Source organism: Thamnophis elegans, chromosome 3 (assembly GCF_009769535.1).
Source record: "Thamnophis elegans isolate rThaEle1 chromosome 3, rThaEle1.pri, whole genome shotgun sequence".
NCBI classification, from domain to species: Eukaryota; Metazoa; Chordata; class Lepidosauria; order Squamata; family Colubridae; genus Thamnophis; species Thamnophis elegans.
The window spans coordinates 21468553-21487069 of NC_045543.1; the positions used below are offsets into that span (position 1 = coordinate 21468553).

The following is an 18517-nucleotide window of genomic DNA, read 5'->3' on the forward strand; positions in this document are numbered from 1 at the left end:
GAACTGGCTATAAGCAGCAGTCTGAAAAAGCTGAGTATTATCTTGAAAAGGGAGATACAAAAAGAATTAGAATCCAATTTGTGTTAACTGTGAGGGGGTGGCATGCATGTGATTTAAAAGTGAATGATGGTGGTAGTGGTAGACATCTGTCTAAATCAGCAAGAATATTTGTTTTTATCTCCAAATCAAGATGCAACGTAAGCAAGCTTAAGAACATCATGTTGCTTCAAATATGAAGGTAGGATCTCCAAAACTTCATCTTTTCCTTGAACTGGATTTGCCATCTCTGAAAAGCCAGGTTGACTGCAGATGTTACTTATTCTATCTCTGCAACATACTGTACCTGTCACCTATTTAGGTGACCTATATGCTGCCATTTTTTTCTTTAGTCCATCAGTGTCAAACTGTAGCCCGGATGCATCACACCCAGGCCACACCCACTCCAGTTCCGTGAATGGGAAAAACGTCGTGAAACATCATGTGATGTGCTGAATTTGACACCTGTGCTCTACTCCATACATAGAACTTCATCTGAGTTTCAAGGCATAGCATCCTGCTGTGGATCAATTGTAAACATATTCATATAATTACTGAGCACACGACATAAAAATTGTATGGGAAGCAATGTACACAGAGGAAAGTGTTGTAAAATCAGTAGTTGTGAGTAGTTGCAGGTACCTGTGTACCTGCACAGGTACAATTCTCTAAAAAAAAAAATCTAGGAGGACACTTATGGTTTCAATGCTACCTCACTCATGAATTCAGATGTGGTTATACGTCAGGGTCTTCCAGAGATTTTGCCAACTTAATTTCTCTATGGTTTGAATTCCAATAAGAAATGGAATAGTGGCTAGTGATGAAGATCCATAATCATTGAACAAATGCTCCATTGCTTATGTCAAGCTCAGAGAGTGCTGGGTGATTCTTTTGGTCTCATTGGTCAAAGGATATGCCTGGGCTTTGTCCAATGTCTGCTCCCAAGAAGAAGAGAGAGACAACTGAGTAAGCTTTCACAAAATGCTTGATCTTTATTGGTAGTTATGTTTAATTCTTCATGGCAGATAGCCTTTTATGTCTTACTCAGGGAAGTTTCAGATGCATTCTTTCCCTCAGCCCCATTATTTTTGGGATATCTCACCTGAGATCAAAGGCTTGTCCAGGTTCCTACTTATTTTGCTGGAGAAAACCTGACACGCCTATCTCTTGGCTCCTATCTCTGCCACTTAGGTCCCTACCTCTGCTAGTAGCTTCATCCCTAGGGAAAACATACTCTTTAAGTGGCATGTCTGTAAGTTTCTGTCATGGCAGGAACAGAACAGTTGGAAAAGCATTTACATCATAGTCAAAGTTATAAATTATAGTACATTCCAAGAGAAGTTTGGTAGAAGACACCCAGTTTTCCTTATTTCTTGGGAAGATCTTGACTGTATCAAGAATCCCACTTTTAGGGAAGAAGGCCACGATTGATTTATCAGGAAACAGGGTCTCTGGATTCAGGGACTCTGCTACTGTTCCATAATATCTACTTGCTAGTTGTTGTTTTATTACCTGGATATTTTATCTATCCTGTTCTTTGTTCCTGCTTCCTTCTTCTGATTTGATTTTCTCTCTTTCCTATCTTTTCTCCAACATTTTATTATATTAAGGTTCCAGGTTTTCCTCTCTGCTCAGCCTCAGTTATAATACAGCCCCCTATTCAAGCAGGCTGGCTAGCAAATGGTCACATTATAGCACAGTGATACCATCCATAGTTTTCCTGGCAAGGATCTTCAGTGCCACATGGGGGAAACTGGATCAACCAATCCCAGTAGTCTCCCACAAGTACTCTCTATGCTTGCTTCAAAATCCTTTCAGCTTGCCTGAAAGGAAAGATCCTGAAGAATTTTCTGTCTCATTTTTCTTATTAATGTTCATTATGAGGCATGCAACAATAGATGAGCAGCCCAGATGTGTTTCTCCTGGAAGATAAATTCTCTCTCCCTAATGGAGCAGATTTCTTCTCATTCAACCTGGGACCACCATGGAAAGGGGGGGGGGGAATTCTTCTGTTGTTGTAACAGGATGTCTATCAAAAATATAAATTTCAGTATAACTTAAAGAACTGTCATCCCTTATCTGGTCAATTTAATCATGTGAGTCTTCCCCGATATTGACCTCACCCAAAATTCTGTCCAAGATTGGAGATATTCTACAATGTACTCTTTTACCATCAGATGCATTGTAACCACAGCAGCAGGCTAGTTAGGAATTCTGGGAACTGTACTCTCATGCATCCAGAAGTCTCCTAGTATATGTCCATCATTTTTTCCCTTTTCTTTTAGATGCACACCATTGTGATTAAGAAATGCACGCCAACTTTGCCAAAGCATGACGAAGGGCCTCATCTTTTGTAATGTCTTCGTAAGTGCTTACTCTTAAATAATTCCAGAAAAGGAAACAAAAAGGGAAATGCATACTTACTAGCACTGTCATTGCTGTAATCCCAGGCTTCAACCAGTAACGTGTAGGATCTCTGCAAGATAGTAAAAGGGATCAGTCATTTTTTGTAAGACACACTTATTCTACTACTATTGTCCTAAGTTTTGTAGAGCACCTTCTGAAAACTGTTGAGCTTCTTCCTTTAAATTGTGACTTGCCTGTAAGCACAAATAGTCAATAGATTATAGCTGAAACAAAGGTTATCCTCTTGCAGCTGCTTAAGCTGCCTTATCCTTCCTGGTTCAGGCAATTTAAGGTGAAAAGTCTCATCTTTGTCACCACTAATGCATCTTACATACTTAGAAAGGAAGTTACCATCCCTTCCAGGGTTTTGTTGTTATGTTACATAAAACGCGCTGCAAGGAAGAAAACAGCCCTGAGAGGGGGAGATTTTTTTAAAATAATAATAAAAAACCACAAACATTTTTACAAATATCAATGTTTCCCATTCAGATAGCCAGGCATGGTTGCTAGAATCGCACTCTCAAGGTTCAGAGCCATAATCTCCAAAGATTCAGCTTTTCAGCACCTCTTTGAACACTTTGTCTAAAGCAAAGCCATCACTGTTCCCACAAGGATCAGGTAACGAAAGAAAGGAAAGAGCAGATGAATTTGGAAAGGGAGGGGGAAGGGGAAGAGAGGGAGAAATGTGTAAAGCAGCCATGAAAGAAAGGGTGGGGAAAAGGAATAGAAGGATAGTCTCTCCTTGTTCAAAACCTACCTGGAGGAAGAGTTTACAAATGGTTGAACTAGTGGCAACTGTGTGCTTATAAACTCATTAAGCTGCCCTGTGAGATCTGAATGCCAGGAGTCATTGCTGTATACAAGGCAAACAGATTTAGGCTGGAAGGATGCCAGCTGTTATAGCTAAGCCACCTTCTTGTTAACCTTGAATTGAAACAGGAACTTAAAAACTCAGGGAGCAGAGGGATATAATCTGGTGCTTCCTCAGGTTTTGAACTTTGACCTCCCTATCCAAAGTTATAGACCCAGCAGAGCAAGGTATAGCAGGACCTGCAATCCAAATCAACTAGAGGGCAGTAGGTGTCATCTTCATTTGTCCATTCTCTACTCAATTTTTAAATTCATCCTGCCTTTGCCACTTTGTAGGTACCTCAAAGCAGCAAACATATGTAAAAATGCTCCCCTCTAAACCTCAACAACTCTGAGATGGGGTTGGGCTGAGAGAGACTGACTGTCATCTAACTGGCTTTCATGCCTAATGTGGGACTGGAACTTACAGACTCCTGGTTTAACCATTATATCAAACTGGCTCTCTTCGAACTCCACGAAGAATGAATGGTGAGTCAAAATGCTTAGATAAGTTGGACTGCAGGTGTTGGGCAGTGAAACCAGGAAAGATGTCTAGTAAGATTACATTGCCTATGATGAACATTATAACCGGTATAAACTATGAAATGAAGGGTACAGTAAGTACTTCCTATAAATGCTGAACATTGCTTTTCAAACTGTAAACTGCCAGGACATTACAGTCAAATTAAGTAGCATAGTTGGCTAGAAGATATAGAAACTTTTTAAAAAGTCTTTATTAAAAATGACATCCAAACCTGAGAGATAGCTAACACGATTAAATGAAAACCAATCCAAATAGCATGGAAGAGTGAGCAAACTTTCACATTCTCCAGAACATTTCTTTGGGTACTATTCTCCATGATGGAAGTTCTGGATGGATTTTAAAATTTTCTACACTGATGGGCCACAACAAACTTTGCAATCAAAAACTTTGGAATCATTTCAGTGCTTAAAAGTTTTTGCACTTACAACAAATAATACCCACTTGGTTCTCACACACACAAAAGAAAAAAAGGCTTATTTCTCATGTAACTCTGAGTGCCAAAAGATTAAGAGTCTGCCAAATATTAAAGAGACCGAGTGCAATCAGATCACCATAATTTTGAGAAACGTGGGAGAAGTCAAATGTTTTTTGGCAGAAGTGGGTTTCTGCCGGTTCACCCCAGATCAAGCAAACTGGTAGTGGCAGTGGCAGGAAGCTCCACCCACCCACCCAGACGCTTCTGCACATGCGCAGAAGCATCGCATGAGCACACGAGCGAACCGGTAGTAAAATAAATTGAAAACCACCACTGATTTTTGGGCAACCAAAAAGAACATTGTAACTCTTAAGGTTTAAATTTGCCTTATGTTTATTAACTGCTCTGCATTTACTGGCCATCTACTTAGAAGACCAGTGGGAAGAAATGAAAAACTACCTGCAACAAATAGTTTCTTTGAGATAAAACAACCACTGTTATATACACAAAGCTGACTTTTTCTAAACAGAACACAAATGAATTGCTCTTGACTTTGCTTTGCATTTGGTCTCTGAACAAGAGAAAAAGTTTAGTGTTTTTCTTTTTCTTTTTTTTAAAGGTACAGTCTTGGACTACAGCCCAAATATGCTTCATATTGAAAGCAGACAAGGCTTCCATTTCGTTCACTGATAACTGTGGGAAAATGCTTCCAAAAGCATGCAAAGTTGGGCAAGCACAGACTTGTGCCCCGTCTTGCAATGAATGGCCGATTTCTTTTTCTTTTACAGCGCTCATATTTCATTACCACTCCATTACAGGCCTTTTTTTCCCTGAGTCACAACTAAACACGAACAATCTTTAAAAAAAAAAAAGACTGAAAGTACCTTATTCATATCATTCCTTCTCACCCTCCCTCCCCCCCTACCTCATCCCTACATATCGGAAACCTAAGATACCAGCATCACAATGTAAATATACATTAAGCTTTATGGGCAAGTAGTTCTACCTGTCAAGGCAGCCTTCTTCCTTGGATTAATTGCGGCAACATTCAGGCTCTATCAGTGCAGAGAGGCACAACATGTTAGAGCAAGCTGGAAGCATACCACTCATACAAAAAAACAAAAAAACAAAGAGCCAATTATGGCCACTCATGCTACCTCTAGTTAAGAGGATGTTTTCACTGCTGGCTTGCACAATCATTTCAGAAGGTACCCTCCTCAAACAGTTCCTGCTCCTCTTAGCATTGTTGGCCAGCATGTTTCACTTCAGGATTATACTGGTACAAGGGCTGCTGTTGCTGTACTAACCACCACACCACATTTTAATGCCACTCCATTTGTTTATATGCTCAATTCAAGAGAGTCGCTTTCATGGTATTATTTTATCCCTTGATTTTTGTTTGATCTGAGAATGATAGTGGCCCCTTGGCAATCCTATTAGGCAACAAGGTATTTCACTGGGAGAGTTTTGAATGGCCATTCAAGAGCTTGCATGTAGTTGGCAAAAGCATGAAGAAACAATTCACCTGGCCTAGTGAAAGGACTCATTTTTGCACATTTTTTTTACAGTTCATACAGAAGCTTGACTCCCCTGTCCCATGTTTGTTCGGCCTGATCCGTTTTAGTTGTCAGGGTCAGGGAAATCTTCAGTGGCACCCAATCAGAGTTTTCTGCTTTAAAAGTCATGCGCCACCAAGACATTAGAGAGTTAAGAGGTGTGCATCAATCCACACTCTATAGATCAACAATTGAGATAGCCAAGGAATGCAGGCATACAGCACAGAGGCTTAATTTTTCCCATGCCATGTCTGACCTTTGCACATCTTTGAATAAATACACCAGTCAGACACAAGGAATTCCACATCTTGAACCTTATCCCATCAAGTCAAGGTACTAGGCAACAAGTAGGCAGGCAGCTACAAGAGAAAGTCACATCCAGTTCACTAGTGCAACTCTATCCTTAGCCAGCCAGAGACAAAGAGGCCTCCATACAATCACAGGAAAAGAAAACCATGTATGCCTGAAGTTTATGCTTGGGGACGATGAAAACCCCCTGTATGGCTTATTCAGAATCAAAAACACAAAGCAAGCCCCCCAAGGCATGTAATATGAACCTCCAGAAAGGAAGGAATAGGCTCATACTACTGTTTAACAGGTCATTTCTCATCAGGGAATCACACTGTGTCTGGCCACTATCATTTCAGCCTTACCAGGAGAGGAGGAGGAGGATGTGATGATTAAGTTGCCCCAACAGTAACCATTCTATACATGTCAGAGATAAGGCAAGGGAAAGTCTCCTTTTCTAAACTCAATGTTTTCCTTGTGATGCAGAATATATTGGGACAGCCTGTTATCAAGCATGCCCGCATCTACATCCAAGACAATCTTACCGCTGATCACATTTCTGATTTCTGATATAAGAAAATTTGTAATATCTGTAAGTTGTAGAGATATTAAGAAAATCTTAATATCTGTAAAAGCCAGGCACCCGGTCTTTTCTTGGTTCTCTTTTGTTGAGTAACTTTGCTCCTCCTGCGCAAACACTGTTTTGTCCCCTCTATACAGTTTGCCAGTCATCCCACTGCAGCCCCTTCTACACAGATATTCTTTCAGCAATCTGCTGTCCAGGGCTACCTCTAGTTGGGATGTACTGGCAGAGGAGCCTTGCAATCTTGGTCATTACAGAAAAGGTCTGCTTTAAGCTCTTGAGAGCAAACCATGTTGCTACAAAGAGACTCAATATGAATGCAGTCATAAGAGATTAAATGATTTGCTATTTGCCTTCTTCCATTTTTAAATAATTCTGTCTAGTTTAACAGCATAGAGATTTATTTCCTAGCAGTTTTCTATCCAATATTCACCAGCACTGACTCTGTTTAGCTTCCGACATCAGCCTCCAGCTGCCCTATGCTGTGATTCTGGATCAGTGTGAATGTGTAATGTTAATACTCAGAATTTGTAACCCAAAATTTCTAGAACATGCCCATTACCTACTTCTGGTTTACAAATCTTCCTGGACTTCTGCAAGCAATGACAGTTTGAGTGACAACAGTTTTGATATTTGTTTAAACTGGGGCAGGCCTTTTATGTGCTGGCATCCAATGAAAATGCATACTTGTTAGGTTCCCACGGCCATAAAACTGACCCCTACCTCTTCCTTCCTTAGTTAACTACACACTCCTAACCCAAGTATATAACCTCAAGAATACAATTGGATTCCCTGGGGTGAGAAAAGCTTACATCAATGGATAAAAGAGGAGGGATTTTTTTTTAAAAAAAAAAAGACTGCAATTCAGAAAAACCTTCTGAAACAGGTGTTATTTATTCTCTCTTTCTTGTTTTGTCCCATTTTGGGAAAGGGGGGGAGGAGCTGCAGTCATGATAGAATCAGAAATAATTAAAAGGCACAGGAATTCCTGAGCAAACCAGAGAATTTTAAGATGTTTGCAGGAAACATCTCCAATGTTTTCTCCTTCCTACCACTTTTTATAACATGAAACCAAGCTCCCTCTTGAGCCAACTCAACTTAAGAGAAATTATATCCCCCCCAACTTAATTTCTAAATTTGGGACATGCCTCTGTGGCCCCGTCTACATTCCACAAGCCTGGGAAAAGCAAGGATCTAAGTATGACTCTTGCCAGCAATGGTTCTTATTCCCACGCACCTCACCCTTGTTGTGCTTTTCCCCAAAAGAACCAGAATGCCATCCTGTACTTTGTACTAAGAGATTTTTTATGTCAAGGTCCCAGGTTTAAATCTGGCCTCTGCTGGTTGATGCAGCAAAAAATGTGAAGCCAATCTTGATATTCCAGCACACAAGATTTATGTCTCCTCCCACTTGGAGTGCCTTTTAAGTGGGAAAAATGGGAGGAAAACATTTGATGTTGTAATAAATCATATCACTTGGGTTGTCAAGACCTGGCTCTCGTGTGTGTGTGTGTGTGTGTGTGTGTGTGTGTGTGTGTGTGTGTTTTAAATATTAAACACAAACCTTGAGAAGCTTTATCCTTTTTCTCAATATTAGCCATTAATTAAAAATGTTTTCCCTTTTATACTTATCCTGTTTCCCTGAAAATAAGATCTCCCCACATAAGCCCAATTGGGCCTTTGAGCGCATGCGCTAAAATAAGCCCTCCCTTGAAAATAAGCCCTCCCTGAAAATACTGCAACATAGCAGCCGCCATGAGGTGACCACACTCGCCACCTCCTGCAGCTCAAAAATAATAAGACCTCCCTGAAAATAAGGCCAAGCGCTTATTTTGGGGGTCAAAAGAAAATAAGACCCAGTCTTATTTTCAGGGAAACCTTCTACTTTAGTGCTGTTGTCTTCAACTTCCTTCTGCTACTTTCCAAAGGGAACTGGTGGAGGGTTGGCATCAAATAATACCCAGCCACATTACTAAAAGTGGGTAAGAGAAAAGGATTTGGGGGTGCTGTTGGAGAAAAAATCATTCCCTTGAACAAAAAAAGGTAATGGGAATATTGTTCTTGTTCTAAGTTAGCAGTTCTCATGCTATTTTAGCCAGAAGTCCACTGGGGTGGGACTGGGGGTGAGTTGCTAACCCCAGCTCCCCCAGCCTTGAAAGAAACAGCAAGGCCTAGCAAACATCTCTTTCCCTCATTACAGATGCAAAAAGGGAAAGGAGAAATGTTAACATGCCTGACAGCATGTTAGGGACAAAGAAGAAATGTTCTCCTGCCAAGGCTTTCTAGTGGAAGAAAGCCCCAAAGTGGAAGTGATGCCATCATTCCAAATTAATTTCCTTCCATGCTTCTTGAAAGATCCATTGGCAGGATAGAGTCAAATTTAAAAACAAACCACCACCACCACCCCCCACACACATTAGGTGTAAAATCCAGATTAATTGGCAATACTTTCCATATACATCTGGCCAGATGCAAGAAAGCTAAGTCAGTCCATGTGGATACTCAGAATCAAGCAAAAGTTCCAGAGTGGTAGAATGGCTTCTTTTGTTGTCTGGGTATCTGCTGACAAGGACTCCTTTCCACATTCAGGGAAGACAAAGCAACTGGAGGAACCTCCTCTTCTCCTCCCTCCAATCAATGATCCTTTGGTAGTTATTTGAGTTATATACATATATAATATACATATATATACATATATAAAAAGTGGAAGATGCTCTTCTAGTACCTGCAAGGCTGTAAAGAGGCCAGGTGGGTTATAGATGGAGGAAAGAACCATCGGGTAGCAGATCCCAATTAGATGGCTTGAGAGATTTTTTGGCCAATACCATTAAGACAAAAGACTTATATCAGGGGTAGGGGACTAGAGGTGATATTCAGCAGGTTCTGACCAGTTCTGGAGAACCAACAGCGGAAATTTTGAGTAGTTTGGAGAACCAGTAAATGCCACCTGACTGGCCCACCCCCATCCATTCTCTGCCTCCCAAGTCCCAGCTGATCAGGAGGAAATGGGGATTTTGCAGTAATCTTTCCCTGGAGTGGGGAAGGAATGGAGAGTTTACAGTATCCTTCTTCTGCCAAGCCCACAGAACTGGCAGTAAAAAAAAATGGAATCCCACCACTGCAGGGGAACTTTATGACCCTGAAGAATACACAGGTCATTTATTCAAAACATCATAGAATACAGGCCTCTTCCTCTGTACCACTCAACAGACTCCCTTTCGTCCAGATAGCTTTCAAAATATTCAAAGTGTTTCCACCAGCTGTGGAAAATCAGCATTTATCCCCAACCAGCTGATCAGCTAGATCAGCTGGTTGGCAAGGAAGGAGGGACTACAATGGCATTTTTTGTGGCTAAGGACCACACATGGCCATCACATAACTTCTCTAGCTCAGCTATCTGTTCCCAGAGTAACTGAGCAAGCACACCCAACAAGTCTCAAGTAGGTTTGCTAGATCAGAGCAATTTTCACTTGGATTCCCTACAATCATTGGCTTTGCTGTTAAAAAAATGATGTTAATTTCAAGTTATATTTTTTTACTGCAAATCAAGTCATCTTTCTAGGATCTTTAGAACAGAAATAAACACTTAGCTGAACGTGTCGTGATTTTTAGTTCCAGATCAACAAAATAATACAAATAGAGAAAGCCTGGAAATCTGATAGCAGAGCAAGACAGCTCCAGCAAGCTGATGACAATTTTTTTTTTTGGGGGGGGGGGGGGAATCTTACTTGACATGGACCTGCTGAGTTGTTCCTTTAGTTCAGTCAGCTTTCCGGCCCTGCACCCCCCCCCCCCCCACTTTGTAGAAGCAGCAAAGATTTGTCCCACTCCTAAGCACCCCCAAATATGAAACCCCCCCTTCCTCCCTGAAATGAAGACACAGTGACTTCTGAATGTGCGTGCTCCGCCTGTAATGAACCAAGTCAATCAGGGCTCTGGCAAGGCTGATGGAATAATAATCACTATTATTAGGGATGTGCTGAACTTGCCATTGTGTAAAGCTAGCCCACAGTTTGTCTGGGAGCCAAACTATGCTGAGTCTACTGTTGCTTCCTGTTGCTTGCCCTGTATTAGCATTATTTTTGGACTGGCCCCATTATATTCAATAATCCTCTCTGCAGTCAGCATGGCCATGCTATTGTCACTGCTTAATATTAGCCACCAGTGCTTCTGTCTGGGTGGCCAGGCTACAATATTCCAAGGACTAAAGTGATCTGCTTTAAAGGGGGGCAGGGGCAGCGCGAGAGGGAGAACGTATAATTTTAGTAAGGACTCATGGTACTTTTGTCTTTCACCAGATATTCTCCAAAAAAGGCTTCATCTGCTGTCCAAGGGGGTGGGGCTAAGTTTTTCTTTAAAAAGGTAAGAAAACTGATAATTCTATAAGTGTTTGCACCTATCTTTTCCCAAGCCTACTGGGTTGCCAGTAGCTAGTTTAAATCTCACCACCAAGATTATCTTGCTATTCTCAGCATTTAACTTCACTACCTGCTTAAAGCACAGCTTTATTATTCAATGCCCTAGTTAGGACAGGGTGACAAGGTTAATAGGCAGAATGCCTAGCAGCCAGCCAAGCAAAAACTTAAAGAGTTGCACCCAGTAAGCTTCACACAGGGAGAAAAGGAGAAAGGGAGAAGAGATAGTAGTGGCGGTATTCTCCACAAGAAAATCATACAAAATATCTGGACATTTATTTGAGCCAATTTAACCATTTCATTACATGTTGGGCCATTTGCAGGGCAAGATTCTATTTCTCCAGTATATCTTATTTTAGCTTTCTTTTGGCATCTTCTCATTCCACCACTTCATTTCCAATACAGTCTCATACTACAATAAAGCAGTTAACTACTCAAAGTCTTCCAACCTCAGCATGATGAGCATAATACCACTGGTGGAATATCCCACTTAAAAAAAAATGCTGTGTTCTTTCTAACAGCAGAGGTTGCTCATGTACTTATCCAAGAGCAAAAGCTGATGGACTTTCAGGCTGATCAGAAGTGACCCAAAGCATTTATTTCCTAGTGTTCATAAATGCATAACCCACACTGATTTTTGAAGAATGTACCCAAGGGGAAATCAAGAAACAGTCAAATCATCTACAGAATTAGGTTATCTTTAAAAGGGCATAGACTTATTTATCTAGAGTGGGCCTTTGTTTTTGCTGCATGAGGATGTGGGTATAAACAAATCAGTTCCTGTTTTAAAAATGCACATATTCCAAGTTAAACTCATGGGCAAAGGGTGTAAAAAAATATTACAATCAGATTACAAAGCATTACACATTGTGGGTTACCAACCTCGCCCAATGAGCTGCAATCCGACAGGGATGAAGCGTTTGAAAAGTAACCAACTCCATGCAAACAATTACCTGCTCCACTGTAGCCTCTCATTAAAAATAACTTAAGTATTTTCACATTGCACAGTCTTTCCCACGATGTATTCAGTCCTTTTAGTGAATGTAGGTTTGCCCAACACTGCTTAATTCTATGCTTGGTGCTGCAAATTTCACTTTCAGAAAGTTACTTTAAGTGGGGCAACTGGTCTTGCAAAGTCTGAATGGAAAAGTATTCACAAACTCAGAGATAATCTGATAGCTTTTCTTTTTCCTTCCTCCTTAGGTCAGAGATCCTTTGATAGACCAGACAAAAGGCTTTTAGGCGAACTGGCTACAAATAAAAGCCTAGCATAACTCAGCAAAATGATAGTTGTTCCCAACAACAGATTCTGAAGCAATCTTACCATTTGTAAACTACTTTTAAAATAATCTGAAATAACCACCTGGCCTGTTTCCAAGGCTTTTCAAACCCAAAGGTTCATGCAAATGTAAGACACTTAAAACTTCCATCTTAAACTTTTTCTGCAGCCAGCGAAAGTACTTTAGCACCTTATTCCAAATCCAACAAGGTCAATACACATTATATATCAGCAAATTCATCAGGAATTTTTAAAAAGGGACTGTGTTTCAGGTTCTGAGGAATTTATTTTAGAAAAGCCAAAAACTCCTGGGATACAGGGAGAGATGGGGCCCACATCATAAGAAATGGCAAACTTTTAATGCTCCCCCTCATTTAATAAATAATGGCTGCTTACTTCAATGGATCAATAGAGTTCAAATACTGGAGATAAATCTATCTATGCACTGGATTGAGGTCTTTAAAACAAATGCCTTCTAAGGAATAAGAGCTAAGAATAGAGTCTCTTTAGAGACTAAGCATTTTTGTGAGATTTTATAATCAATACAGAGAATGTTCCTTGGATGAAGTGTTGGTCAAGCTTGCTAAATGTTAGCCAATTTTTTTTTCCTGCTTAATTTTAGCCATGATTGCAGGTGTGGTGTTCTGGATGGATCCCTTTATTTCCTTCCTGCTGATTTGCTGTCCTGTTTCCTAGCAACTAATTCAAATCTCCAATCTCTTAAAAGGAAATTTACAGCCCTCTGTCCCCACAATCATTACTCATCCAGCTTACATCAAAATCCAGATCAGGCAATGGGAAGTTTCAACAACCAAATTTGAAACCTACTTCCTAACACCTCTCTTTAAAAACAAAAAATAACTGTTTTGATTCACTCAAAGAAAACAAGAATGCATGGTTTATTAGGAAAAAGTGGTAGAAAAAATGCTGTGTCACACAATATTATTGCAGCAAGTGTAGTTTCTGAAAAGACCACAGGGAGAAACATCTTTTAGTAAATAGAAGATCCAATATTTTGTTAAAAACAAGCTAATAGACTTCCTTCAACATCACTCAAAGCAATAGCAATTCATATTTATGTGTCTCCCACTGTTGAAATGGGGGGGGGGGGGGAGAGAAATCTAAGTAAAGCAGTGGCTTACACCAACTTTCAAAAAACTGTCCGATTTGTTACAGGCTAGGAAGTTTACCCACCCATCATCAAAAAGAAGACAATAACTGTTCTATGAGTAACAGAGTAGATACCTAACCCAGGTCTCAGGAACAATTTCCTTGGTTAACAAGTTTAGAGTTGTGCAAGTTATGCCATGGATTGCCTTTGTAGCTCAATATCCCAAAACATGCCTGTAGATGACTTGGCCATGCCTAACACTTAATGAACAAGGGGTGGCATGAGGCCTGAAGCACGCCTGCAGAAGACAGGTAACAACAAAAGTGAGAGCTGTAATAGGAAAACAAATACGCCCAGCTAGATGGATGAAAGGGAGGAAAAAGCACCACGCCTCAGGAGCACTAGAGGAAAACACAACCTCTGTCCATGCTGTAGAAACTAGCTTTAATTTGAATCAGATTTCTGATTCTAGAATGTTTTGCCAACCCTAAATCTATCTTGGTGTGTCTTTTTGCCTGCATATACTGTCCACCATAATGCTTGCTTTATCTGGCAAATTCAAAAAAAAAAAAAAAACTCCCCCAACAGCTAGTACTTTTAGAGACAGACCTACTAAGGAACCTGGTGAGGCAAAGAGCTTACTATAAGATTAAGTCATGGCTATTTCAAAATGCTTTTTACAAAAGGCAGGTTGGTGTTTCTGAAGGAGTTGGAAAGAAAAGCCCGTGGCCATGCTGGAACAGAAAGAGAAGCAGACAAGTGTGTTTTACTTTTAAATAATCTCCACCTTCTTTCCAGATCAAAGGTTCAATTTTTACAGTGATTTATATGGAAGTAACTCCACTGACCTCTGTTTAGACTTGGTTCCAAATATAGACAGCGATTGTGTTATAAATAAATATGTGTGGAGCTGTATTCTACCAAATTTCCTAGAACCACCAATTTAAATCCTTGCTCCCTTTTTGCAAAAGTGCAAGTCACTGTTTGGTAATGAGGCAGAAACAATTTGCTTTATGACACCTGATACAGATTTCTTAACAAGGCATCCTCAACAGACTTCTATCAATTTAAAGAGAAAAAGAAAAAAAAATCTGAATTTTTAATAAAAATGTGCCAATCCCTGACCATTGTCAAACATCACCCTTTAAAAAAATGTAGCCATTTGATGACATGGTTGGCAAAATTCAACCAGAGCCCTGAATAGAGACCATTTTGTACTTGATACCGGTAACATCTTTTTATATACATGAATTTGGCTTCAACCCCACCCACCTACCCCCAAAAACAAAGAAAAAAGGTTGGGAGGGGGGCAAATGCTGAGGAAAAATGAGTGAGCTGAAGATTTTTACCACATAGGCAGACAGGAGGCAGTACAGCAGCATTTGGCAAATTGTGCTCCCAAGTACTAAAGAGGCGGTGGCTTGGGCATCCCTCCCACTGATTCCTCCCGCGGCCTCCAATTTAGTAATCTGAGCCAATAAGAAAACACAATCTTGTGTCTGAGACCTCATAGTTGCATCTCTTCCAAAGAACCAATGGGAGGGGGGATGGGACCCTCTTCAAGAAGAGGCAGATTCTCATCAGGGTTTCCAAGTAACCAGGAAATACTCCTTGAAACCACTCGCAACATACAACTGTTCAGCATCTTCAACAAGGATGTTAGATGGAACCCACATGTCTGGCCAAAGTTGTTACTTTTCTGTTTTTTTAAATACTGCTCAAGCTTTGGCCCTGAGCAAAGATAGCATATTCTGAAATAATAAATCAACCACCTTAACTTCAAAGCAGCTTCAACAAGAACAAGCGATATGCATAAGGTACAGATGGATTCATCACTTATTTAAGGACTGGATTATTTACAGCCAATATTACTCTTGGGCCTGCTCCAAAAGTTAAAGTTCAAACCTTCCCCAATGTAAACCCTTATGTTTTAGAATAGATATCCCCAGTTAACACTAAAGAACCATGATTCCAGGGGAAGAGGGGTTTTTGCCTAGCTAGAAGCAACGGTGGCTTACAAGGAGAGATCGGAAGATTTTCAAGGTGGGTCTTTGGGCTTTCATTCTGTTTTATAAGCATCCAAGATTCTTTGAGGTGGCATCACTGCAAACAGCTCCGATGAATACCAGGGAGAATATAGAGAAGAACCCTTTAGGGAGGACTCCCCAAGCATGCCCTTTTCTGGCAAGCTACTTTTCACCAAGGGACCGGGAGAGGCATTGCCCCTCCCTTTTTCCTGGGCACAAGAACTAATTGGGAAGAAAAATAAAATCGGTAATATGAACTTGTGACCTTTGTAATTCTCAAGGGAACTCAAGCATACTTTCAAAGAGCTTAAAGAGCAAATGCACAGAGACTACATTATACTTCAGGTGGTACAAGCTACCTGAAGCTGCTCCCAAACTAAATCGAACCAAACAGTAGGTCTCTAGCCTAGGAAGGTTTTGTACAATGCTTGCCAAATCTTGTTCTTTGGGCTGGGCAGAAAAGAGAAAGGAAAGCCAAGAACTCCACCAAGAATACTGAAAGCAGCCAGCACTTTTGTACTCATATACACACACACACACAATGTGGCAGGATGCCTTAAAAATGCTTTAACTCACCGGCCAGGCAAAACTGAAAGGGAGGACAATCCGGTTCCTTTCATTATTCCGGCTGTATCTTAAATTAAAGGTATTCCCACCGATGACAGGGGTAGATCCCAATCCAAAGCTGCAAGCGCCCTCAGCAGAAACGCGGGACTGATACTCCTTCAGGCAAACTTTGAAATAGGTATCACATTCATCTCTGGTGCATTTTTTATCAATTGGGTTTCGGGTCCCATCACAACAATTTCCATTTTGCAATTCGCCGTTTACATTTTGCATGGATATGATCTCAAACTCGAACTGGCCCGATGTTAGAGTAACCTGTTAAGAAAAGACCCTCCCCAGGAAAGGGAGAGGAACAGAGTTTTAGTCACACAGGTTATAAAAAGAAAACCCGAATCAGTGAAGGTTTACATCATAAATGGGAAAATTTCTATCCTTCCTCTAAACCACCAAATAAACTATGAAAACTGTGTTTCTTCCTCCCCTCTCCCCCCCCCCAAAAAAAAAAGAAAGGAAAGAAAGGAAATTCTAATAATAAGAGTTGGAAAAGGGTGTCATGCTACAGTCTCCGGATGGAACAACATTTTTTTTAAAATAACCCATCTCTTTCAATCGTTAATAATCCGCACACAGGGCAAACCCACAGTTCTAATCTAGCGCATGCAACCTTACAAATTGTAAGTCACTTTGCAATGGGCTCTGCAAAAAAAAAAAAAAAAAAAAAGCAGAACTCCTGTAGGAAAAAGCGAAATGGAGCAATCTTTGGAAAGTTTGGTGTAATTAGATAAATCTGCTTAGAGGGCGGGGCAGTTTCTTCAGAAATTTATCTCCGGCTGTTCCAACTGGGAAGATTCGTTGCATTAAAGCGTTTTTTAAATGAAAATGCAAGTAGGGGCGGGGGACCCTGAGGTTTGTAAAGCACGAGGTTCATCGAAGTCCTCAAGAACCTCCCTCCCCAATTCGGTTGTACGAAATTAAGGACGCTAATTATATCGCTGGAGAAAAGAGAGGAACCGAGATGCGTTTGTAAGGGTGGGTTTTTGTTGTTTTTTGTTTTTAAAAAGCAAACTCTTTTAAGCTACAGCGGGAAGAGAGAGAGAGATGCAACGTACCTTGACTCGCAAGCATAATAGCGCAAGAAAAAGACTTAGGGAAAACTCCGTGAGCTGCGATCGTCTCTTTGATAAAAGCATGCCTCTTTCCTGCAGAGTCCCCTTCGCTCAGAGACGCTCCCAAGGTGCCGCTGCTGTGGCAGCCGCTGTCCGGCTCTAATATACTCCCCGAATCGAAGTACGCACGGGTGGGAAGACAACCCCACTTTTCAAAAGCTTTTCAATAGCGCCACAATCTTCAATGCAAAGCAGCCCAGCCTCCTTTTATTATTCTCCTTGGCCTCCCCTCTCCCCCCCCTCTCTCTTTGCTTTCTTTTTTTCTTTTTAAATATATATATAAAACTAGCGATGGTTATTCTGGTCCCTTCCTGGCCCCCTTCTCCGCCTCTCTTTCTTTGCAGATCACTTGCCACCTCTCGATCAAGGCCACACAATAACCCGGGCGAGCCCCCCTCCCCACCCCCCGCGACACACACATAGACGACACCCAAAGACGACCACGACAACAACAAAAAAAAATTACACGCGCACAAGAAAAGAGGGGGAGGAGGGCGAGTAGGGACGCACGCACACACACACACACACACGCAAACGCACGCGCGCACACACACACAGACAAAAGCAGCCGGAGGAAAAGGAGAACCGATCTCCCGTCCCGCAAACCCCACTGAAGAGAATGCCTCTTCGCGCTAGCCCATGGCCACAAGAGGAGGGGAAGGGACAGGCGGCGCATGCGTTGCCATTAATATGCATTAAGGAGGAGGGTGGAAAGGAAGCGGCAGCGCCGCCTCGGGTCCCTGGGGGAGCCTTGCCTTTTGCTTGGAAGGGTGACAAGAGGAGGAGCGATGGCCACCCGGGGAGGGGGAGGGCAAGACGGGAGGGGGGTGGGAAGATGCACGAAAGGCGAGGAAAGGCGGAGATTTGCAATAGGTGAGTAAAAGGCAAGCAGGTGGGGAAGGCGAGCTGCTCTGCATTCGCACTGGATTCGCACCCCATCCTGTAGCTTGGCGCTAAGCTGCCGCTTGCTTGCAAAAGAAAAAAAATAAAATAAAAGTAATATTCATAAACCCACCAAATCTTTGCGCCGTTCAATGTTCTAAGGAAAGAAGGGCTAAAAAGCACCGGGAGGGGTGAAAGGGAAAAAGGGCTTCCTTTCACCAACGCCGTTCCCTTTTTCGGTGTGTGTGTGTGTGTGTGTGCTTTGCAATAGGGCTGCTACCTTCTCATTTTGGGGCTTTGGAAACGCTGCTTCATCCGAAGCCTCCCCCCCCCCCAACCCGTGCTCGGAGTATCTGTGGGAATGAATGTTCACACACACATAACGCGCGCGCA

The 18517-nt window shown here is 41.5% G+C and overlaps 1 protein-coding gene across 1 annotated transcript in view; it reads right to left on the minus strand.

The window, feature by feature from the left end:
* The window catches only part of JAG1 (jagged canonical Notch ligand 1), a 62451-nt gene extending 44565 nt beyond the window's left edge, over nucleotides 1-17886 (minus strand). The window contains exons 1-3 of the mRNA XM_032213680.1: nucleotides 17186-17886; nucleotides 16086-16391; nucleotides 2461-2512 (exon numbers count right to left, since the gene is read on the minus strand). Of these exons, the coding sequence (XP_032069571.1) occupies nucleotides 2461-2512; nucleotides 16086-16391; nucleotides 17186-17266 (439 nt within the window). The 5' untranslated portion in view covers nucleotides 17267-17886. The remainder of the gene's footprint in view (nucleotides 1-2460; nucleotides 2513-16085; nucleotides 16392-17185) is intronic.
* Between the last annotated feature and the right edge of the window lie 631 nt (nucleotides 17887-18517).